This window comes from Coenobita brevimanus, chromosome 23, assembly GCF_032717465.1.
Source record: "Coenobita brevimanus isolate Jiangsu-jjx chromosome 23, ASM3271746v2, whole genome shotgun sequence".
Taxonomy (NCBI): Eukaryota; Metazoa; Arthropoda; class Malacostraca; order Decapoda; family Coenobitidae; genus Coenobita; species Coenobita brevimanus.
The window spans coordinates 4068188-4093937 of NC_136976.1; the positions used below are offsets into that span (position 1 = coordinate 4068188).

General features: G+C 41.8%; 1 protein-coding gene across 1 annotated transcript in view; it reads right to left on the reverse strand.

Moving 5' to 3' along the window:
• spen (spen family transcriptional repressor split ends) overlaps positions 1-25750 on the reverse strand; it is a 183586-nt gene that overhangs the window by 133411 nt on the left and 24425 nt on the right. Inside the window, exon 2 of the mRNA XM_080266962.1 lies at positions 2969-3301. Coding sequence (XP_080123088.1) covers positions 2969-3301 — 333 coding nt within the window. The remainder of the gene's footprint in view (positions 1-2968; positions 3302-25750) is intronic.

Genomic DNA, 25750 nt, shown 5'->3' on the forward strand with positions numbered 1-25750 from the left:
CACTCTGCTGCACTTCATTACCACGGTTGACCACTTGTTGCCTTGTGCCCCAGTTCAATCTATGGCATTTTCCATTATTCACCCATGACTTTGCTATTCACAGTTTAATAATCGTAACTAACTCAAACGTGTACTGTATGTGGCGCATGAAACTAGGTCACACTGATATTCACTTACCACTTGATTAATTCAGTACTGAATATTTAATAAACACAAGAAATTTACCACGCAAATCAAACACTGATTTTGAAACTGATTTAGCCACAGAAATTCCACACTAATGGAAGAATTCAAAAATTCATCACTTAGAGAAACTACTTTGGCACTCAGATAAGAATTAAAAACAGAACTTCGCTGCCTGACAACTCTTTCAACACTCTGATGCATTTGGTACATGGGACGAACATGGCACTTACACCATATCACTTCTAGATAACTCATTAATTACATGGATTTAATTATCACTTTTGGTCACATCACTTCATTTAGCACCACTGGGAATTTCACCACTTCACCACCACATTCTGTACACAGGTGATGGTTCCACCCACAATCCGAGAGGGCTGGGTGGAGAAGTGCTTGTCGGGGGTGTTATTTCCTCTTGGTTCACTCGTAAATCCCGTGCTTGGTGTAATATATCCAGTGTAAGTGATAATCCAGTGCTTGCTGTATATCCCAGGCTCGAGGAGGTGTACATCCATTTAAATACATCCATTAACTGTACTGTACAGCCTTACCCTACACTGCCGCAACACTGACACAGAACATGGGGTCCACACACACAAACACCACTTTTTCACAAACATCCTATTTTTTTCTTTTTGATAATTCCCCTAAAAATTCATAGCCATCAAAACTATATTTCCAACAACAAACCACTATCACTCGCAACACTATGGGTCTCTTCCGTTGTCTTGGCAACTTCGGTCAACCGTGGGACTGTCGAAATAACAGAAGGCTCGTCGTCTTCGGGATGGAGGTCTGGCACCACTTTCGAGCTTGAGGGAACATTTTTGACAGGACTGGCTGGACACTGGCTCTGAACCCTAAACCATCTTTATGCTTAACACACGGGACATTTTTATTTCACTCTTTTAACATTATTCCATTTCCATTAAGGTACAGGATTTTCTCTTATGATTAATTATTTTGTTTCACTCTACACCCTATAGATGGATGCAACTGTACTGTATTTCCCTTGTCCTTTTTCTAGATCCTACCCGTCTTTTGAAAACCATCAGAATCTGGCTCACTATCAATACCTATTGTTTAGCTACTATTCCTTATCATTATCATTACTATTATCATCAAATACACTAACTCCTGAAATACTGATACTTGCTCTACCAATGATTCTCTATTACTTAAAAAGGTGTACAAAATTCTCCATGTGAAAATTCGTACTCGGTTATTAACAATGCAGTATTACAGTTTAGAGAAATGAAAATACCAATTCCTATGAAGGTCCGCAAATGTTTGACTCATAAAGTTTGCAACCTGTGGGCATACACCACACTCCCAAACCTGCAAAACTGCATCTATTAGTAATAATATTCTAGCTTTCATTGCCAATGGATTATGCTGGCCATAACAAGAATATCATTTTTCTTAATGACACAACCACTGCGCAGTAAAACAGCCACAAGTGTTGCAGAGTTTGGTTCAATAAAAACTCAAAATAATTCCAATAATTTCCCAGTTACGTGAATGTTATGGGTAGGATCTAGAAACAGGATACAACAGGACACACAAGTAACAGAAGCTATCAGGAATGAATATGATCCTGTATTTACCTTGAAACACTACAGTATTCCCTGCCAAATATGGAAATGGAAGAATTTTTAAAAACCAATAATAATGAAATAAAATCTGCCCTTTATCTTGGGTCTCCCTGCAGAGAAAATGGATTTCAGGTGCTCCTTACAAAGTTGACCAGGATTCAATGTTAACCCCTTCAATCCCATGACAAACATTTTACTCCGGCTTCTTTTTGACGTGAAGTGGTTGATGGAGTCCGCCTCTAACCCTTCACACACAAAAAAAGGTCCCTCTAAGGTGGCACAAAGTAGTCCAAAGGCAGCAAAAATAAATTAGGATAGCACTGATCAAATTCACAGGGTTAAACTGCGAAGGGTCTGGAGGGTTCTCTAAGGCATACAAAAGACCTCATCATGAAGGGTTAATGAAGGCTGTATCCAACACACAGCAAGTTTGAAGTCTCTTGTGTGATATTGTCTAAAGAAATAATGAATGACATGAAAGAACTATGTCAGTGCTGAAGTGGTCATGCAGCACTGTGCCTGTAAACATCCCTGACATTAAGTAAGGAGTGCCTGCAACAACATATTCCCCTTGGTTGCAATCCATGCATACCTAGTGTGCCATCAACAAGAAAATTATACAATAAATTGGATGAATTACTCTTGCATACCATAACCAATTACTGTGCTGCAGAAGAATTGAGTCTTAATCCACTTTGATCTGATAGTGATTCAAGTAATTATGCACACATTAGCCCTTGAGAGTTGCATGGGCATGAAGTTGGGCCACTGAAGGGTGGTTGGCCTACACAGTGATATAATACATTAGTAAAATCCGTCATTCAGTAAAGATTTTAATCACTGCACACAATGCATGATCTTTGCTCAACGACAAGAAAACCCTACTTGCACCAGACATTTATGTTCTTAGGTATGTATGTGGATATAATCCATCCATTTATGTACTCATGGCACTAAAACAACACACAGGACTGCATTTTCATCGACTTAGGAAGCTCCACGACACTTGTTCCTCACCAGTTCATTTGTGCATACATTCTAAATAATGATGATTAACAAAGAAAGCAGTACTCAATCTATTATGCAGAATAAAACAACAGATGAGGTGGACGTGAGCCTTCAAAGCTATGAAAATACTAGCCAAGGTATCTAAAGTACTAGTTTTGTTACCAAGTTGTCACACTCACCCTGAAAACCTTGGGCTTCGCGATGCCAACCCTGCATTGCTGGAATTGGCCGCTGGTGATGCCGATGGGGTATATGGGTGTGAGGGGGGATCCCGATGGAGGTGAATGGGTGGCGTGTACTGCGGGGAGGAGAGCGAGGAGAGTGTGGCCTCATGGTACGTGGTCTTGAGGCAGCGGTCCTCGAGTCGGTTGTCTGCCTTGTGTGCCTTGGCGGCAGCGCAGATGTCCATAAACGCCACGGTGGCACAGATCCCGCCACCGCTACCACCCTCGTCCCCACCGCCACCACTCCCGCCCCCCGCCAGCATCTTGACGCTTTGTACCGGTCCATACCTGCAATGGCAACAACAACTCATTAATGCCTTATCTATGGAGGGTAAGGTACCGTACCGTACATACCACCATACAGCATCTCTTTACACATTGATGCTTTGCATCTGTCCACACCTGTAACATCAACAACACTCAATAACAACTTAACTAAGGGATCTGACACTTTAGCTACAGTATCTAACACCCAACCATGGTATCTAGTTTACTATATACCACCATATACAGTAGTATCTCTTTACACTGATGCTTCATACCTGCCCATACCTGCAACATCAACAACATCCATTAACAACGTAACCAGGGGATCCGACACCTTAACCCATTTGTGCCCAGCGTCCTCAGTGTAGGACGCGGCTGGACAAGCTCAAAAGTTAACAAGTGGTGCCAAAACACTGCACACTTGTCCTAGTCAGCCATTTTAGTGCTGACGTATAAACACAACAGGATATCTAGTCAAAGATGTCACATCAAATTTGGAGTAAATCCAGTGAACACTGACGATACGATGCCCATTTGAAATTCTAGGCCCCGAGCCAACTGACACTGACCCCCCTGATGTAATGAGGCACCACCTGTTATAGGATGCAGATTTGAAAACTGCACCTTTAGGATTTGGTTTCATGTCAATATGGCAAATTTGAGGAGTTATGGCAAAAAACGATTTATTTTATTTTTTTATTTTTACATTATTGGTGCCTAGAGCCTGGGCTTTGGACCAAAATTTTATTGGGTGATCAGAGGGACATAGCACAGCATCCTCGTAATTTTAGTCAAAATCACACCAGTAGTTTTTGCGTAAAGCTGTTAACAGAGACAAACAGACAGACAGACAAACAAAAACCAAGTGAAAATACCTGTCCCCGAGCCGCTTCGGGGAGGGGTAATAAATGAGGGAACCCCTGGGTAGGGACCTATGAGCTTCGTGACTCTGAGCTGATAGGCAGAAGACGGTATGCCCAGTACCCTTCTAGCACAATCCTTCACACAGGAACCATAAGAGCTAATAGTTTAGCTGTTGCATCAAGTTGCAGTACATACCACTACACAGCATCTTTTTACAGCGTGAGGCTTTGTAACTGTCAATATCTGCAACATCAACAACACTCAAACACCTTAACTAAATCATGTAGTTTTACAGAGTATATACCACTACACAGTATCTCTTTACATCTTGATACTACGTCTGGTTTGACCTGAAACACCAACACTCATTTACATCTCACTACCAGTATTCAGGTCATTAGATATATGACAGGGGAAGGAAAAAGTAGGCAATAGTATACTGAACAGTATACTGAGTGGACGATAGTCATCATCATCTACCACCACTTGTTGTCAACATCTGCCACCACAACTAATGCTGTTAACAATATAATTGTAACCCGAGGCTTATTTTCAAACAATCACCAAAATTCACAGTTTCAAGGATGTAATATTTCTCTCTCGCTCGCTCTCTCGTGTGGATATACCTATAGTTGTGATATACAGGAAATGAGCTACGCTCTTGGGGTGCCTAGTCCGTGTCTCAACCAGTCAAACTTTGCTTTAAACTCAATTGTTTTTGGACTAGACGATCTCTTTGTCCAGGCTGTTCCACAGGTCAATGCATCTGTGTGTGTGTGTGTGTGTGTGTGTGTGTGTGTGTGTGTGTGTGTGTGTGTGTGTGTGTGTGTGTGTGCGCGCGCGCGCGCCATATTAACAAGGTCTCAAGTGTTCAGTCTTACACTCCAATACCTCTCAACTATTTCCTCTCTCTGGAAATCACACTGAGAAAGAGAGAGAGAGAGAGAGAGAGAGAGAGAGAGAGAGAGAGAGAGAGAGAGAGAGAGAGAGAGAGAGAGAGAGAGAGAGAGAGAGAGACAGACAGACAGAGAGAGAGAGAGAGAGTAGGGAGGGTGGTTGGGACAGCTGTGGTAGTCTAACACGAAGAGATGGGAAAGGAAGGGGAGAGATGGCAGGAAAAGGGAAGGGAAGGGAACAGGGTATAGGAAAGAAACTGAAGAGAAGGACTGTTGTGAGGGGATGGGATGAGGCAAGACTGGAGAAGAGGAGGGAAGAAAGAAGTGGAGTAGAGAGGAGGGGAGGAAAGAAGAGGAAAGAAGGGAAAAAGGAATCAGTTGAGAAGGGAAGGAATGAGGTAAGACTGGAGAAGAGGAGGGAAGAAAGAACTGGAGTAGAGAGGAGGGGAGGAAAGAAGAGGAATGAGGGGAAAAAGGGGATCAGTTTAGATGGGAAGAGATGAGGTAAGACTGGAGAAGTGGAGGAAAGGAGTAGAAAGGAGGGGAGGAGAGAAGAGGAATGAGGAAAAAATGGGATTGAAAAACAAAACCCAAGAAAACTGAAGTGATGGATGGAATAATGAAGGGGAGGAAGTGAAACCCTGAATTAAACAAGTGGAGAGAGAGAGAGAGAGAGAGAGAGAGAGAGAGAGAGAGAGAGAGAGAGAGAGAGAGAGAATTTAGGCAGAGAAACGTGTGGGTATAACCTGAGAGAGAGAGAGAGAGAGAGAGAGAGAGAGAGAATTTAGGCAGGGAAACGTGGGTATAACCTGAAAGAGAGAGAGAGAGAGAGATGAAATGTTTAGGCAGGGAAACATGATGGTATAACCTGAGAGAGAGAGAGTTATGATGAGGGTGAGAGGGGACACTGGGAAGTTGAGAAGAACGTCCGGTCACACACGCACATAAAAGACACCGGAACACGCACACAGAAGACCACGCACACACGACAACACACACGCGCGGGAGCAGACAGCCATTACAGTCCACATAGGCTAAAGGTACACACACACGCACACGCTGATGTAAGTGTTTTGCTGAGTTCACACACACACAACCATTGAAATATAAGTCCATCTTTGCCTACACAAGTTCTCTCTCATCCGCATACACAAGCTCTCTCTCTCTCTCACTCACTCTCTCTCTCTCTCTCTCTCTCTCTCTCTCCAACCAGCCTACTGCAGTGGTCTATTAGTTTTACCGCCTCACGTCATCCTCCCTCCTTCTCTCCCTTGTCCCTCCATCCCATCCCCCACCTCTCCTCCAAATCAGTTTCATTCTTATAAACATACTGGTAGCCTGTTAATTATATATATTCAATAATTTATATATATTTAATAATTTATATATGGTGCTCTTAGGAAACTTATGCACAGTTGTGTAATTGTATGCTTTAAGTGTAATATTATGCAAGTGTGTGTGTGTGTGTGTGTGTGTGTGTGTGTGTGTGTGTGTGTGTGTGTGTGTGTGCAGATAAGGGTCCGTATGTGTGCTAGTGATTAAGTAACTGTGTATACATGTGTACAGCATCTATGTGAACGTCCATGAGAGAGAGAGAGAGAGAGAGAGAGAGAGAGAGAGAGAGAGAGAGAGAGAGAGAGAGAGGGAGGCAGCTGGGTGCAGGAGGTCTGTATGTGCGGTCTCTCCCTTTCCCCCCTCCCCCCCTAAAGCCCAACCCAAGCCCCACCCCCTCCTCTACCGTCAGGGCCACGTCTGTCTCCAAGCCCGCAGCTGCCTCCAAGCCCACACAAGCCACAGTCCCCGACACAAGGCTCCCTCAACCATCACCCGAAAATGTACAGTCGCGTGCAAAATATTCGTTAAAAAATTTCCTGTACGATAATGAGCTTGCTTGTCTAGTAACTGCCAAAAATAAAAATACATAAAATATTCAGTTAGTCAATAAATAACTACTGGTATATACTGGTTCTTGGTGTCAATTTCTTTCTTTGTATCAGGTCACAGGCTTATTATTATTATTATTATTATTACTATTACACAACTACTACTATTATTCTTACACAACTACTACTTATTATTACACAACTACTACTATTATAATTACACTACTGCTACTACTATTATTATATTTCACCAATTCCTTTAGTTTTTGCACAATTTTGCCAAGATTTTCGTCCTTTTGCAGCTTTTCGCATCTCAAAAACAGAAATAAAAATACTCAACGTCCTCTTCGCAAAACTTCTTCATGACTATCATTTTGTTATTACCACAACGCTCTAGATAGACAGACGGGTAGATAGATACATTGAGACAGATTTAACCCAAGCTCCGACTCAGCTGGGGGAAATAGTGACTTAACTGGAATGGTGGATAGATAAATGTAGATAGACAAGATAGATAGATAGCCATACTGGGGTAGGATACTAGACCATATTTACGATCGAATCTGCCTTTGATTCTTTTTTTAATTTCCGGGAAGACCTAATGACGTAAATTTTCTATTGTTCTCTCTCTCTCTCTCTCACTAAGGTAGGATCGTATACAATCATTGTGAAGAAGGGGGAAATGTTTCGCTGTGTGTGTGTGTGTGTGTGTATTGCTTCCTTGTATTGTTTTGTTTCCTTGTTAAGCAGAGAGAGAGAGAGAGAGAGAGAGAGAGGAGGCACACTAATTTAGCATCGTAATACCGTCGTTAAGCCGTCGTCATTCACTCCTAAACCACCTCAACCATGAATGTTTCCACCAAACTACCACTAAATCTACAACTACCATCCTATCTACCACTATTTCTACAACTACCACCATATCCACCATTATTTTCACAGCTACCACCATTTTCACAACTACCATCATCCCTTAAGAGCTAAATTCGAATGCATTCTGGGCGATGACGTCATGGTGAGAGTAGGAGGGACGTATTTATGAATGATCTTAAGTTAGCGGATAGCCAATCTAGAAAAAAATTTGCCGTTATGATAAATCGTGGTTTTTATTAGTATTTCCTCACTTTAATATTCGTTCTAACAATTATTTGGTGGTTATGGGAGTGAACATCAAAGAATAACCCTGAAATACACGACGTAAGCTCTAGAAGGATCATAAATATGAAACCGGTCCGCTATGTTGCCAGACGTTCGAGCAAGCTTGAACTCTCGCCAAGAAAATCCCAATTTAATATCTAACCCCTATGCTCTGCTTATTATGTTCTCTATAATAATACCAAGCAACTTTTTAAATTGTATTTTCTGCTATAAATTACCCTTCAAACGTTTACTTTGGGTATTAACGGAGATAATAATAAACTAAGGCCGGTCGCCATGTTGCCAAACGTTCCACATCTACCAAGCCTGAACTCCCGCCAAAATAAAAAATAACCCAACCAACACACACACACAGCGTTTAATACCCACCCTCATGGCTTTCTAAGTGACTCCCCGTGGTCTCACACCCTTAAAGCGTTGGTTCTAGGTACTGAAGGTGACTCTATTTATGTAGGAAACGTGGCAACGGTGTACAGCTGCTTCCAAACAGATCCCTATGGCTGGAAGTCACGTAACGCAGTACAGACTTACCTCACTCCACGAGAACCACGACTTCTAAATCATTTTTACATCAGTAACTACATTTTCTTGGGCAGCCTACAGTGCTAAAACTTTCCATCGATTGTTTATTTTTGTAATGAACCGTTAAACCCTTCAAGTACATTTTTAAAACAATTGCATTCAGTTTACAGCACATCATTTTAAAGAGGTGGCAGATGAAGGCTGTATCTAACCTCTCTAGTCAGAAAAACTTCTAAACTTCAACATACTCATAGGGTAGTATTGCAAACATACAAAGCAAGTGCTCCTACTGATGAGATTTATGGCCGTTTAAGACTAATAATACAAATTTCTCGTTAATAACACTTTTCGCAACTGAAAAAAAAAAAACATACCGTACAATTCACATCTTAAATCACAACCAAAATGCTTCCACAAAACAGCCTCACGTGTTAGCCAGTATCACCAACTCACCTATTACGTATTACCAACTCAAATATTGTCCTAAGCAATTTATTACCGTGAAGATCCTGTATTTACATTGCCTAAAGAAGATGAATCGATGTAATGTGCAAGAGACTTTGAATTCCAGTGTTTTCACCTGAACTTGGCCCAGATTTTCGTTCTTTTGCAGCTTAGTTACGTTCCGGCAACTTAAAATGCAGAATACGAAACATCTAAGCTTCTTTTCCACAGCACCTCTTCGTGATTAGCATCATTTTCTAGCGTTAACATCCTTGCACGTACGCAGAATATTATACATCATTTCCAAAGCAATTCTTCGTGACTAACACCACATTCTAGCATCAATCTACTGTTACGACTCAGCATTCAAGATGGAGATGGTAATTTAGAGTATTCACACACAAACACACACACACACACAAACACACACACACACACACAGGACATTCCCCTCGTTCACGGTGACATTTAGACTTGATCGTGTGTGTGTGTGTGTGTGTGTGTGTGTATGAGAGAGAGAGAATATTTACTCCCTCTACTTCGATGTTCTATATCCTTGTTCTCAGCTTATTATATTCCACTGATGGGACTGCTTATTTTATTGCTATTACCGTTCTGTGGTTTTATCCCAGTCAGGGAAAAAAATACCTACTCTAGATATAACTCGCCTGGGGAAAAGGTCTCTCTCTCTCTCTCTCTGTCACACACACACTTTCTATACACACTTTCCCTTCCTTCTTCCCACCACCACGCGATTATATTTAAAAGAAAACTTGTAAAGGCGAGAAAAAGAGTTACCAGCAGCCTCCGTACAACTCCAGTGGGGGGGAAAAAGGTCATATAAATACTGCAGTACTTTCACCTTAACTTGGCCCAGATTTTCATCCTTTGGTTGCTTATTTCATGTAGCTAAGTGGCAGGAGAGAGAGAGAGAGAGAGAGAGAGAGAGAGAGAGAGAGAGAAGGTATGGTAGTATATGTGCAGGATATGAAGAGAGAGAGAGAGAGGTATGGTAGTACATGCAAAGGATACGAAAGAGAGAGAGAGAGAGACCTACAGCTCTAGATCATTTCCGTGGCAGTTCTTTGTGACGCATCCGGCAGAAAAAAAAAAATAATAATAATCTTTTCCTTGGCACTTCTTCGTGACTAGCATCCGACTTTTACGACAGTGCTACACTCGACCTCATCTTCACCGGCAGCTCTTCGTGACCAACATCACACACTGGTGCAGCAGCATTCATGACAGAGATGGCAATTTTACGCCAAGCAACAGCAAAAAAACAGTATAACAACAATCATTCACAATTTCTTGCACGTTCTACTTCCCTGCCGCAATACGATTTTTATTCAGAGTGGCAACCATCATCCACTCAATGCACTGCTGCCTATTTCTTCCTTCACCTTTATCACTCTTTCTGTGTCTGCCCTCTCATCCTGTTTCTCCCATCTTACCCGTCAGTTTTAATTACTCTTCTTTCCTCTGCAAGTCGCTTTACATTGAGTGAAAAGCCAAATGGTTTCCTGTAAGCTAGGAATCCATTTACAACGCTGGGTGGTAACCATATAACCAACTCAAACGTCTTCCCTACGTGTCGGGAAGTGAGTTGAGAGAGGGGTAGTGCCTCCCCGTAAAACTCAAAGAAACATTACTCTTACCGGGATTATAGTGTTTGGCTACAGATGAATAGATGATATACACTAAAGGCTACTATATGATTTTAACAACCGACTTTTATATTTTATTTTAGCAATTTTCAACATCTCTCCATTTCATTTTCCTACTGTAACAACTGTAAATCAAGCGAGACAGCGGAGAAAGGAACAATAACTAAACTTTCAACATTTCTCCATTTCATTGTCCTATTATCTATTTTAAATCAATGGAGAGAAAGGAACAACGAACAATTTTCAACATTTCATTTTCCTACCGTAACAATTTTAAATCAAGAGAGACAAAGGGGAGAAAGGAACAGCTACCCCGTAACCTACACAACTCCCGTCTGGAAAAAAGGTCACGCCAACACTGTTACCAACATCCACAACAGTGTCTTCCACCTTTCCGCTATAGTCTATTTTCCCTACCGCTACACCGAAGTATGTAGGTTACGGGAGAGGACTTGTAAACAGACGAGACAAGAGCTTGATACGTTTGATGCACCATGTACAAAAAGAAAGAAAAAAACGCTACCTACACACACACACACACACACACACACACACACACACTATTGCCAATCACACACACAAGCACCCAGACGCCAGCATTATTACCAACCACACAAACACTGCAACTCGAAATTAACGCATCTTGAACTTGGCGCTCTGTTGTCTTGTTTTTGTTTTTTCTTGGAGGGAAGAATTTGCAGACTCTGGTCGGTGGTTCCTTCTCCCTTGCATAAGAAAAAAAAAAAACTACCAACCACACAAAAACACTAATACCAACTCCCATAGTGCATTTATTTCCGTTATATAAGGAAGAATTTAGATTTGTAGTGAAAGAAAAGCGTATGGCATAAGAATATTTGTGTTATGACAAAAATTAAGCGTACTAAAATGGAGAAACTCGCTCAGATGCCGGCTTAGTAAATATGGGGGTGTATTTAAAAACTTTCTTGAATCTGATGTTTGTAAATATGCTTGCCTACGTTCATACTTGCCAAAGACTTAACAAATCAGGCTGAAATAGTGGAAAATATGAAAAAAAAAATCTAAGTGGTAACTAGTGGATTTATTATTCCGACAAGTAACACTATAAATACGAATCTCTCGCTCTCGCTCTCTCTCTCTCTCTCTCCTGGCCGCCTACTTACCCGCCAACTCAACTCAACCCCGCCTCAAAACCTGCTCTGACCTGCCTAGACCCGCCGAACAGCTGCCCTCTCTCACTCATCCCCCTTTTCTCTCTCTCTCTCACACACACACACACACACAATTTAACCACTACCAGCTTCCACTCCTTGCTCTCTCTCTCTCTCTCTCTCACACACACACACAATTTTACCACTACCAGCTTCCACTCCTTGTTCTCTCTCTCTCTCTCTCTCTCTCGTTTTCTTTACATTCCGTATCTCTTGAATCCCTCTCCCGTCCTATCTCAACACTGCAGTTTACCGAGAAATATCTTTAAAAGACCAGCCTATTTTAAAACCGATCAAAAGTGAACCGGAGAAAAAGAAAAATTGCACCGTAAGATTAAATTCAAGTAGGAAGAACGTTATTAAGATTTAAAACTGACGAAACAATAGGGAAAACGAATGAGACTGGATCAGAACGAAGGACTGGGTAATATTCAAGTTGCATTACGGTTAAACTGACGAAACTTCAACATTACGAAAAAGAACGAAACATTCAGGTAAAAAGTTTCAAAAGGATTATTACCGTACAGTTGACAAAATGGCGCTTCCAGAATACACTCCGAACGAAGAAATAAGAAACTGGGACAAGACTGGGTAGTGAAAGGCGTAAGAAAAACCCAGTGAGAAATTTACACAACTGGAATGAAGACGAAACTAAATGGGCAGCCGGGAAACGAAGAAATGTGAAACTAAGAAATGTGTGCCAGTGAAAGGCGGAGAAAAGCGAATATAAAAGAATTACAACTAAAAATAGGAAAATCTGGAGAGTCAACTGTAAACTGGAGAGAGAGAGAGAGAGAGAGAGAGAGAGAGAGAGAGAGTCCCTTTCACTACGAAGCCGTCTTTTATCGTTCATTTTTACCGTTTCGAATTTGCTCTAGGAAGTTCCCACTGCCAATATTTACATTCAAACCTCCAGTCGTTACAGAACCATGATACCGTATATGTTTTTTACGATATACGTAGATCAATGGCAGACAGACAATACTAGTGCTACCTCCTCTCCACAGCACTTCTTCGTGACTAGCACATTACTACAGCTCTACATCCTTTCCACAGCACTTCTCCATGACAAGCACAATACTACAGCTCTACATCCTTTCCAAAGCACTTCTTCATGACTAGCACAATACTACAGCTCTACATCCTTTCCAAAGCAGTTCTTCATGACTAGCACAATACTACAGCTCTACATCCTTTCCAAAGCACTTCTTCATGACTAGCAAAATACTACAGTTCTACATCCTTTCCACAGCACTTCTTCATGACTAACACAACACTACAGCTCTACATCCTTTCCAAAGCACTTCTTCACGACTAGCACAAGTCTACATCCTATCCGTAGCACTTCATCATGACTAGCACAATACTACAGCTCTACATCCTTTCTATAGCACTTCTTCAAGACTAGCAAAATACTACAGTTCTACATCCTTTCCACAGCACTTCATGACTAGCACAACACTACAGCTCTACATCCTTCCCATAGTAATTCTTTATTCAATTTAATGTTCTAAAATATATCAAAGAGTAGGGTTGATGATAAAGGCCTCTGTCTGTTCGTAGTTTCAAATTGTGGCATAGATATATATAAATGGTCTGCTTCAATCCAAATGACCTAGGTAAATAAAGCGTGACTTGCAACTGCATGAAGTCTGAAGGTCTATAGGCGCCTTGGTTACTAGTCAAATCAACCTCCAATCTGACCACACAATCCACAAGAACTGGGTGAACAAAGCGTGAATTGCAACTGCATGAAGTCTGAAGGTTTATAGGCTCCTTGGTTACTAGTCAAATCAACCTCCAATCTAACCACACCTAGCCATCAACTTTAGCTGATACGAGTTGGGGATCTTTGTCTGGTTAGTACAAAGGGACGAGGCATTATCTTGAAACTTCATCTCTCTCTCTCTCTTCCCAGTTAAAGCAAACACTATACCAGGTAGTAATAGTAGTGATGGTAATACTTGTGGCTGTAGTGGCAGTGGCGATCTCGTAGTAGTAATTATATAAGTAACTGAATGTAGCGCGCGTACACACACACACACACACACACACACACACATTGTCCACCCCCCTTATCTTATCGGTGGGCTGCATGAAGGCCACACTAACATGGTCTATCTCGTGCACACACAATTCTCTTGACGCACATACACCCACTTCCACACCTACATAACCTATTTCTTGCCTACAGAGAGAGAGAGAGAGAGAGAGAGAGAGAGCTTTCACCGGCTTCACCATGCCTGTGTGCGCACGTGTATACAACAGATTTTGTGTGTTTATAAATGCAAATACTCAACCTGGATATTTGGTTCACACACACACACACACACCTTTATGCATCTTACACACCCCAACGGTAAGCGGTGGCAAAAAAAAAAAAAGAGACTGCTATTCGTAAGGTCAAAGTTCAATCTCTAGCAGGAACTGTCTGAGAGGCTGAATTTAGCGAGTCTGACCTCTCCTAAGACTATCATTTCTATTGCGTCTAAACTATACTTCGTTTACCTTAACTTGGCCCAATTTTAGTCCTTTTGCAGCTTATTTCACGTAGCTCAGTGGCAGAAAAAGACAATGCTTCTGCTTTACATCCTGTCCATAACACTTCTTCGTGACTAGGATAATTCCAGAGCTTTAAATCCTTTCCACAGCACTTATTCGTGACTAGCACGATACTACAGCTCTACATTATGTCCGTAGCACTTCAAGACTAGCACAGTACTACAGCTCTACGACCTCTTCATAACACTTCTTCATGACTAGTAAAATGCAGTTCTACATCCACTCCACGGCACTTCTTCATGACTAGTAAAATACAGCTCTACATCCTCTCCATAGCACTTCTTCATGACTAGTAGAACGCAGCTCTACATACTATCCATAGCACTTCTTCTTGACTAGTAAAATGCAGCTCTACATCCTCTCCATAGCACTTCTTCATGACTAGTATAACACAGCTCTACATACTATCTCTAGCACTTCTTCATGACTAGTAAAATGCAGTTCTACATCCTCTCCACAGCACTTCTTCATGACTAGTAAAATGCAGCTCTACATCCTCTCCATAGCACTTCTTCATGACTAGTATAACGCAGCTCTACATACTATCCATAGCACTTCTTCATGACTAGTAAAATACTGCACAGCCCTACATCATCTCCACAGCACTTCTTCATGACTATCAATACTACAGCTCTATTCCACAGCACTTCTTCATGACTAGCATTATAGCTAATATAATTTAATCTACTTTCACAACTCAGCATTCAAGATGGAGAGACGGCAATTTTAAGCCAAGTTAGAGTAAAATGAGTATAGTAATCTAAATGCTAAGATATTTGTCTATTCCTTTATTATTTCCAGTTATTTCGTCAATGTAATTCATGACTGCAATTTCCTACAGATTTTATTAGTGTTCGTGGATTACTACTACTACTACTATTATTATTATTATTATTTTTATTATTATTATATTAGTATGATATTGCGTCTCCGATCCTGGCGTTCAATTTATATACTTCATCAGTCACTTCGCTATGGTACGAGAGAGAGAGAGAGAGAGAGAGAGAGAGAGAGAGAGAGAGAGAGAGAGAGAGAATTAGTGCCCAAGCGGTGATATGCGAGGTGAATGATACCCTTATAATAGTATGGACAGTGGGTCTTAGTGCCCATGTGGCGATGTGAGGTGAATTATTTATCCCTAAGTAACGGCCCATCCTCCCACGACACACGATCCTAGAGAAAGAGAGAGAGAGAGAGAGAGAGAGAGGTGAAGCTGCCGGTAATTCCGCCTTATCTCTTATCAGTTCTTATCGACAGTACTGTTAGTGGACGGTAAGGGGGTGGTGGCGATAGTGTGTGTGTGTGTGTGTGTGTGTGTGTGTGTGTGTGTGTGTGTGTGTGTGTGTGTGTGTAAGGGAGATGTGTCAGTGGGTGAGATAAGAAATAGATTGTCAGATGTAGCTAAATACGGTAGGCAGTTACAGATAGTCTACAGAGAGAGAGAGAGAGAGAGAGAGAGAAATCGGTTACTCGTATACCGTATGTACAGTATCCCGAAATGCATGTATGTATGTAAGTACCGGTATGTATGTATATTATGTACAACAATTAACCCCTTCAGTACGATGCCCATTCTTGTTGCAACCAGATTATTTTATGACACCCCCTAAAAGCAAAATAAAGAAATAAATGATACTGTATTGCAAACTGAGGTGAAATACAAAAACAGTAACTCAACGTCTCTCTCTCTCTCTCTCTCTCTCTCTCTCTCTCTCTCCTGCAAACAGAAGTGAAACAAATCACCTACGTCTCTCTCTCTCTCTCTCTCTCTCTCTCTTACCACATTTAATCGCAACTAAAGATGTATTTTCTCCTGGCAAAAAGTCAATACCGTAGCTCTCTTTCAGCTCAATTTAGGGCCAGGTGTAGTTAGATTGGGAGAATAAATTTGACTAGTAACCAAGGAGACTCATTCACACATCGTAACAACAGGCTCGTAGAATTTCAATTTAAACCAATATTCGACCGGGATAAATATGACTAGTAACCAAGGAGACTCACTTCCACTTCATAAAGGCGCACCGAATCTCCCGCAACCATAATTCAGACTTTTTGACTAGTAACCAAGGAGACCCGACCACAAATAAGGCCCACTGCTTCTAACACAACCACTGTTTAAAATTTGTGTGACCTATTTCCGCCAGTGATCCAGTTTCGTCAGGTGATAACGGACTATGGGAGGGAAAAAAAGGAAAAACGACACAACAGCATTTCTGATACCAACATATTAGTTTAGGAATTTGGCTCTATTTTGTTGTTATTTTTTTCTTGGGGAGAACAATCTTGTAGGCTTCTGGCCTTAGGTTCCTTTTCCCTTGAATTAAAAAAGTTACTCAGACACTTCACCATACCATTCACAGACACACATACAGACAGACAGACAGACACACACACACACACACACACACACACACACACACGACACGTCGCGTCGCCTGATTATGTGTGTAGCTACAAAAAACATTTACTGCATAATCAGAATACGCTATCACTATTACACAAGAACATTACCAACTACTAGTCTACCAATTACATACGTTATACCACCTACTATCATACATATACCACTTATAAGTCACACATATACCAGCCACTATCATACATATACCACTTATAAGACACACATATACCACCCACTATCATACATATACCACTTAGACACACATATACCACCCACTATCATACATATACCACTTATAAGACACACACACACCACCCACTATCATACACATACAACTAATAAGTCACATATACCACCTACTACTATACATATACCACTTATGTCACATATACCACCTACTACTATACATATACCACTTATAAGTCACATATACCACCCACTATCATACATATACCACTTATGTCACATATACCACCTACTACTATACATATACCACTTATAAGTCACATATACCACCCACTATCATACATATACCACTTGTCACATATACCACCTACTACTATACATATACCACTTATAAGTCACATATACCATCCACTATCATACATATACCACTTATAAGTCACTCACATACCAACTACTATCACACATACCGGTACCACTTATAAGTCACACATATACCACCCACTATCATACATGTATATACCACTTATAAGACACACACCACCTACTGTCACACATCTACCACTTATAACTCACATCTACCACCTCCTACCACCATCATTCACCTCACTGCATACGAAAACATCAGCTCCAATGTTTTTTTTTTTTTTTGGGGGGGGGACAATCGGGTCTTCCTGTCTTACTCTCGCAACCTGTATGCAACAGGTCACCTCTGAAACTGTCTCCCTCCGTCTATACAGTATTTCCTACTGCTTACGACCTCCAGTCTCTCAAATGCAGTGTGTCCAGGCATCCTGAAATGAACGTATCTTGATTTTTTTTCTTCTTCTTCTTCTTGGAGGGAACAATCTTGCGGGCTTCTTGTTTTTGGTTCCTTCCTCCTTGCATTATAAAAAAAATTTATTTTATTTTATTTTTTTCGAAGCTGCCTCGTTCGGGAATAGTGGTTACCCTCTGTTATGTTTCTTACTCTAATACAAAACAGTCAGAAAAAGACCCAGTCTGCATGAACATACTAAGCCATTAACATCCTATCACACACGAATACAATCTTGAAAATAAATAAATAAATAAATAAATAAATAAAAACTGACCAATTAGAATATACATCACGTAGTCAGAACTGTGAGTGAGGTGGAGGGGGGGAAGAGGGAGGGGGAGGCCAAGGATGAGATGAAGGGATGGGGTGGAGAGGTATATGAGAGAGGGGGGCGTGAGTTGGGAGCAGGGCAGCGAAATGGCGGGGGACAGGGCGACTTGGAGGCGATTTGTTTGTGGCCACCCCAAACGGGATTGAGGCGTCTGGCAATAGATAGATAGACAGAGAATTCCAAAGCATGACATTATCTAACCTAATTAAAGAAAATCCAGCCAATTTCACTCTTGGACAACACAAAAAATCACAACCTCAATATTCAGCGAAGGCACAGAACACAAATCTTTCACAATAATCAAGCTTTCAGTATAATATGTCCCTATGATCCAAGAAGTTTCCCATAAATATAAAAATAAACAGCGGGAAATAAAGCCAACGCCTGTCCCTACTACAGAAATCCCGCTAAATCTCTCCTAATCATACAAATAAATACAAAAAAATCACCACGGATCTTTACTGAAGGCTCTATACGCTACAGTACCATACAACTTTTTCCCTATAGGCTATGTAAAACAAAAATATTACTTGGCTTTCTTCAAAAATTATATGTATGAACTTTTGCAATCATCAGTATTTACAGTATTCACACACATCTTCCTTCACCTCTCTCTCTCTCTCTCTCTCTCTCCTCTCACATTACGCAAGAGCACCCACTTTACGAGTCGGGTATTTCGCTTCATCACACATAAAAGATCAGTCATTACACAACACCGCTGTCACACCATCGTTTACAAGTCACTGACACCAATACCTGAGACAGTGGTGTGGTGTGGTGCGGTAAGTACAGCATGTGGTAGGTAGTGTGATGTGCTGTGGTGTGGTTGTGCTGTGGTTATGTGAAGTGGCGTGGTATGGTGTGGTATGTACAATGTGGTGTGTAGTTTGGGTCCAGTAATGTAATGTGGTACCAGAGTATACTGTGGCGGTGTAACATGTTCTGGCTGACTTGTGTACTGTGCTTGGGAGTGTGGTGTAATGTGCAGCTAGTGTGGCCTTGTAGTGTGAGTACAAGTGTGACTGAGTGAAGCATGGCGTAATTGTGTCACGTGCTGCAAGGTAGTGTGATGACTGTTGTAGTATGAAGTAGTGTGGTGCTGTTTGCGAGTGAGGTGTATGAAGTAGTGTGGTGGTGTATGAAGTAGTGTGGTGTTGTGTGCGAGTGTGGTGTATGAAGTAGTGTGGTGCTGTTTGCGAGTGACGTGTATGAAGTAGTGTGGTGCTGTTTGCGAGTGACGTGTATGAAGTAGTGTGGTGCTGTGTGCGAGTGAGGTGTATGAAGTAGTGTGGTGCTGTGTGCGAGTGACGTGTATGAGGGAGTATGGTGTGGTGGCGCAAGACTGTGTGATGGTGTAGTGTAGTTGTGGCCATACAAGGCTGTGGTAATGTTGCTTGTTACTGTGGTATATGGTGTAGCTGTAAGACAGTATTGTGGCGTATGGTGTAGAAGCTGGTGTAGTAGTAGTAGCAGTAATTGTAGTAGTAGTAGAGGTGATGTAATGTGAGGTAGTTGTAGTGTGGTGTAGTAATATTAAGGTAGTCGTGATGCAGGTTGTGTGAGAGTCTGCTAGTCAACTGGAAGGTTTATGTGTGTGACGCATCGCCTTGTGATGTGGCCAACCCCTTCCCCCCACTACCACCCCACCCCTCCCCCACTACCACCCCACCCCACCCCAATACTTCCCCCTCCAATTCTCCCACTACCACCACATCCCACTCCTCTCCCACTACCGTCCCACCCCTCTCCCACTACCACCTCACCCCACCTCAATACTTCCCCCTCCAACTTCCAAAATCCCCACACCCTTCCAGATCCCCCCTCCACACAGTCTCCCTTTCTGACTAACCTCTCCCCCCAATCACCCCAACCACACTACCCCTCTTTCTCCCCCACACCCTCACCCCCTCCACACTGCCTCCCTCCATCACCACAACAATACTTCTCCCTGAACCCCCCTCACCACACACACCTCCAGGTCTCCCCCAGTCCTCCCAACCCACCCCCAACCACCCCTTCCCCCACTTCTCCCTCCACCTTCTTCCCCACCTCATTATCTCTCTCCTTCCACCCCCTACCCCACAACACTACCTACCTCCTTCCTTCCATCTCTCTCTCTCTCTCCCCATCCCCTCCCACACCACATCTTGCATCAGCCCTGTCACCCCCACCTCCTCCCTCTCTTTTGCATCACTCACCTCGCTTCTCTCTCTCTCTCTCTCTCTCTCTCTCTCTCTCTCTCTATGTCCTTTCCCTGTCTCCTTTTGCTCAGACTTTCCTTAAATATTTTCCTGTTTGTGACGAGAGAGAGAGAGAGAGAGAGAGAGATCGACTGAAGGCAGAGGGATGATAGAAATGGGAAAGAGAGAGAGTGAGATAGTTTTAACCCCAGCCTAAGCACCGGACCCCCTTCAAGTGGCCCCCAGACACGTGATGCTATACCGAGACTACCTAACGTACACACACCTGCGTCCCAGCCATAACCCACACCCACCTACCAACACCTACACATATATACCCAAGTGTAGCTCGCTCTCTCTCTCTCAGTGTGTGTGTGTGTGTGTGTGTGTGTGTGTGTGTGTGTGTGTGTGTGTGTGCATTTCCGTATACTCTATAGCTATAAAATTCGAATTCATGTAATCTGTCTATCTGTATCTAGTGAATATTAAAACATCACCAAACACAGTAAAACAACAACCGTATAATTATTCACGCACACACACACACAAAAAAAAACATTGCTCTTGACGGCATAAAACATCGAAATAGTAGCGACAAGACTCTACTGGAAATAATAGTACTACCACCCACCTACACACACACACACACACACACACACACACACACACACACACACAGTCCTTACTTCCTGGATTCGGGCATTAGGTACAAACTTAAACATGGGGAAAGTGAAAGTATAGGGGGCAGGGCAACTTGACGGGCGAGAGGGAGTGATGAAAGTGATAGAGATTTTGTCAACAAGAATATGATGCTAGTCACGAAGAAGTGCTATTGGAAAGGATGTAGAGCCGTAACACTACTCTTTTTGCTGTCTAAACTACCCAGAATATTATGCTAGTCACGAAGAAGTACTGTGGAAAGGATGCAGAGCCGTAATACTACTATTTTTATTGTCTAAACTACCCTGAATATGATGCTAGTCACGAAGAAGTGCTGTGGAAAAGAATGCAGAGCCGTAACACTACTTTTTAATGTCTAAGCCTGCCAACTCCCCATCGTAAATTCTGAGCTGTGGCAATATATTAATAGAAGGTGCTAGTCACGAGGAAGTGCTATGGAAAGGAGGCTGACCAGTGCCATTGTATTTAATGTATTTAACTTGGCCGAAAATTTCATCTCTCCACCATGAATACTAAGATGTAACACTAGATTAACACTAGGATACGATGTTAGTCACGAGGAAGTGCTATGGAAAGGAGATGTAAACAGATTAACACTAGGATATGATATTAGTCACGAGGAAGTGCTATGGAAAGGAGATGTAACACTAGATTAACACTAGGATATGATGTTAGTCACGAGGAAGTGCTATGGAAAGGAGATGTAACACTAGATTAACACTAGGATATGATGTTAGTCACGAAGAAGTGCTATGGAAAGGAGATGTAACACTAGATTAACACTAGGATATGATGTTAGTCACGAGGAAGTGCTATGGAAAGGTGTAACAGTAGACTGACACTAAGATATGATATTAGTCACGAGGAAGTGCTATGGAAAGGAGATGTAACACTAGGATATGATATTAGTCACGAGGAAGTGCTATGAAAAGGAATGTAACACTAGATTAACACTAGGATATGATATTAGTCACGAGGAAGTGCTATGGAAAGGAGATGTAACAACAGATTAACACTAGGATATGATGTTAGTCACGAGGAAGTGCTATGGAAAGGAGATGTAACAACAGATTAACACTAGGATATGATATTAGTCACGAGGAAGTGCTATGGAAAGGAGATGTGACAACAGATTAACACTAGGATATGATGTTAGTCACGAGGAAGTGCTATGGAAAGAATGGATCCGTAGCACTGTATTTTATATCTTTTTTTCACTCTAACTTGGTCTCAATTGCCATCTTTCCATCGTGAATACCGAGTTCTAACAATATATTAGCACGAATATAGTGCCAGTCACGAAGAAGTGCTATGGAAAGGATGTAGAGCCGTAGCACTCTTTTTACACTTTAACTTTGTCTAAAACTGCAACCCTCTACGGTAAATTCTGATTTGTGGCAATAGATTAACACTAGAATACGGTGCTAGTCACGAAGAAGTGCTACGGGAAGGATTTAGAGTAGTATTATCTTTCTGGAATATGGTGCTAGTCACGAAGAAGTGCTACGGGAGATATAGAGTAGTATTATCTTTCTGGAATATGGTGCTAGTCACGAAGAAGTGCTGCGGTAAGGATTTAGAGTAGTATTATCTTTCTGGAATATGGTACTAGTCACGAAGAAGTGCTACGGGCAGGATTTAGAGTAGTAGTATCTTTCTGGAATATGGTGCTAGTCACGAAGAAGTGCTACGGGAAGGATTTATAGTACTGTTTCTGGAATATGGTGATAGTCACGAAGAAGTGCTACGGGAAGGATTTATAGTACTGTTTCTGGAATATGGTGATAGTCACGAAGAAGTGCTACAGGAAGGATTTAGAGTAGTATTATCTTTCTGGAATATGGTGCTAGTCATGAAGAAGTGTTACAGGAAGGATTTAGAGCAGTATTATCTCTTTCTGGAATATAATGCTAGTCACGAAGAAGTGCTACGGGTAAAGATTCAGAGCAGTATTATCTATTCCTGGAATATGGTGCTAGTCACGAAGAAGTGCCACGGGAATGATTTATAGTAGTACTGTCCACTTCAGTCACTGGGGTACATGAAACAAGCTGACAATGAACGAAAATCCGGGTCAAGGTAGCGTAAACGAAAAACAAAAACTTAGGCCTATGTGTTCCCAAATAATTTCGCTTTTCTCCCCTTCATTCCTTCATTTTCGTGCATTCGCTGGCCTATACTGCTTTAATTTCTCTGGTTTTCAATTGCTTATTCATCCCTGTCATTCATCTGCTTTCGTTCTCCATAATATTCATCGTTCTGGGCTTTTTTCATACATTCATTGGCTTATACTGTTAATTTCTTTTTTTTTCTTTTGTTTACTACTTCATGTCGCCAGTCTGGTTTGAGAGAGAGAGAGAAGGGGGGGGGGGAAAAGATAAAGAGAGAGAGAGAGAGAGACAGACAGACAGACAGACAGAGAGAGAGAGAGAGACAGACAGACAGAGAGAGAGACAGACAGACAGACAGAGAGAGAGAGAGAGAAATTTTACATAATCATAGACTGATGGACACTATATATATTAGACTGAGTATATGTATGCGTGTATGAAGCTATATATGTGTGTATGTAGTTATGCAGGTATGACACTATATATTTAGACGAGTATATACAGTATGTGTGTATGTAGCTATATATGTGTGTACCGGTATGTAGGTATGTGTGTAAGACTATATGCAAACAAGTTCACATTACAAAACACTAAACTACCCCCACCAGACCCAAGCAAACCAGGAACCACCCGTGACTGTGCAAAAATAGGCCTAGGCAGCTCAGACTCAAGTATTTAAAACCCAACCGCGCAAAAACTCGAAGTTAACCTTGACAAAGTCGTGTCCCAGCCAACCTAACAGACCATAATGTAGGCACCAACTTGCACACACACGCTGAAGGTATAATAGGCTAGCTGCACAAACACACATACGTACATATATACATACAGACATGCACCAATACATATTAAAGAAAAAAAAGATACGCAATACATACATACCAATATCACACACACACACACACACACACACACACACACACGAAGCACCCTGGAGCTTTTCACTCACTCACACACACACACACACACACACACGCACGCACACACAAACTAACATACATACACACACACACACACACAAACAAACACATACACAAACTAACATACACACACACACACACACAGCCTACTCATCACGAAAATACCGCTTCCTCTTTGAGCTATAAAAATGAAAGCCCATAGCAACGGGAGGAATTCTGTCCAACTCGACACCAACACCACTGCAACCATCCTTACCTACCAAACCTAACCTTTCCTACCACACTACCTTCCTACCAACCAACAAACAGACATGCCTACCTACCTAACTACCAATCATACCTACCTACCGATATGCCTACCTAACTACCGATCATACCTACCTACTGTGCCTAACCTTTCCTACCACACTACCTCCCTACCAACCAACAAACCAACATGCCTACCTACCTAACTACCAGTCATACCTACTTACTGTACCTACCTACCGATATGCCTACCTACCTAACTACCAATCATTACCTGCCTACTGTGTTCAGCTACCAATTATACCTACCTAGCTATCTACCAACCTACCTATATACTTACCTACCAACCAAATCATACCTACCTACCTACTTATCTACCAGTACCTACCGACCAAATCATACCTACCTTCCTACATATCTACCGGTACCTCCACACCAACAAACCTACCTACCTACGTACCTGCCACTTCCTACCAACCAACCATTTTATCTACCTACCTACCTACCAACCAACCATTTTATCTACCTATCTACCTCCCTACCTACCAACCAACCATTTTATCTACCTATCTACCTCCCTACCTACCAACCAACCACTTTACCTATCTACCTCCCTACCTACCAACCAACCAATTTATCTATCTACCTACCTACCAACCAACCAATTTATCTACCTACCAACCAACCATTTTATCTACCTACCTACCTACCAACCAACCAATTTATCTACCTCCCTACCTACCAACCAACCATTTTATCTACCTCCCTACCTACCAACCAACCATTTTATCTACCTCCCTACCTACCAACCAACCATTTTATCTACCTACCTACCTACCAACCAACCATTTTATCTACCTACCTACCTACCAACCACCCAATTTATCTACCTACCTACCAACCGACCAATTTTTCTACCTACCTACCAACCAACCATTTTATCTACCTACCTACCAACCAACCATTTTATCTACCTACCTACCTACCAACCACCCATTTTATCTACCTACCTACCAACCGACCAATTTTTCTACCTACCTACCAACCGACCATTTTATCTACCTACCTACCAACCAACCAACCATTTTATCTACCTACCTACCAACCAACCATTTTATCTACCTACCTACCAACCAACCATTTTATCTACCTACCTACCAACCAACCAACCATTTTATCTACCTACCTACCAACCAACCAACCATTTTATCTACCTACCTACCAACCAACCAACCATTTTATCTACCTACCTACCAACCAACCAACCATTTTATCTACCTACCTACCAACCAACCAACCATTTTATCTACCTACCTACCAACCAACCAACCATTTTATCTACCTACCTACCAACCAACCATTTTATCTACCTACCTACCTACCAACCAACCAAATTATCTACCTACCG